Below are 517 nucleotides of genomic sequence, written 5' to 3' on the forward strand. Positions count from 1 at the left end.
GGTGAGGGTCAGAGAGGCGGGATGTGAGGGTCAGGCATACAAGGAAGGGGAGAGGGCAGGCAGATGGGGGAGAGGAAAAAACAGGCAGGGAACAGGCAAATGAGGCGTGTGTGATGATGGGGGGAGAGGGCAGAAATATGGGCGCAGGGGCGCTTATCGATGGGGAAGGAGTGTAGGACGACAGTGGAGCACAGGGGCGTCTGGCTGGGGAAAGCATAAGCGGGGCAGGCCAGCGGGGAGGCGCACGCGGACGAGCAGACAGACAGTGGGCAGGGCCCCGCACCTCCGTCGGAGTAGGTCTCGGTGCCGTAGCCGTCCTGGAAGCCGTCCTTCCAGAGCCCGGCGTAGCGCAGGCCGGACACGCTCTCCCACACGCCGCTGCGCCCCTTCAGCCCGCCCAGCCACTCGCCGCGGTACGTCCAGCGGCTCTTGCGCTCCACGCCCAGCCCTTCGCGCTTGCCCTGCTGCCAGTGGCCCTGGTAGCTGTGTCCGCCGGGCCCCGTGAAGACGCCCAGTG

At 67.5% G+C, this 517-nt stretch overlaps 1 protein-coding gene across 1 annotated transcript in view; it reads right to left on the reverse strand.

The window, feature by feature from the left end:
- Positions 1 to 517, reverse strand: part of JPH4 (junctophilin 4) — a 34,909-nt gene that overhangs the window by 6,830 nt on the left and 27,562 nt on the right. The window contains 1 exon segment of the mRNA XM_010831414.1: positions 284 to 517. Coding sequence (XP_010829716.1) covers positions 284 to 517 — 234 coding nt within the window.

Source organism: Bison bison, unplaced genomic scaffold (genome assembly GCF_000754665.1).
Source record: "Bison bison bison isolate TAMUID 2011002044 unplaced genomic scaffold, Bison_UMD1.0 scf7180017864526, whole genome shotgun sequence".
Taxonomy (NCBI): domain Eukaryota; kingdom Metazoa; phylum Chordata; class Mammalia; order Artiodactyla; family Bovidae; genus Bison; species Bison bison.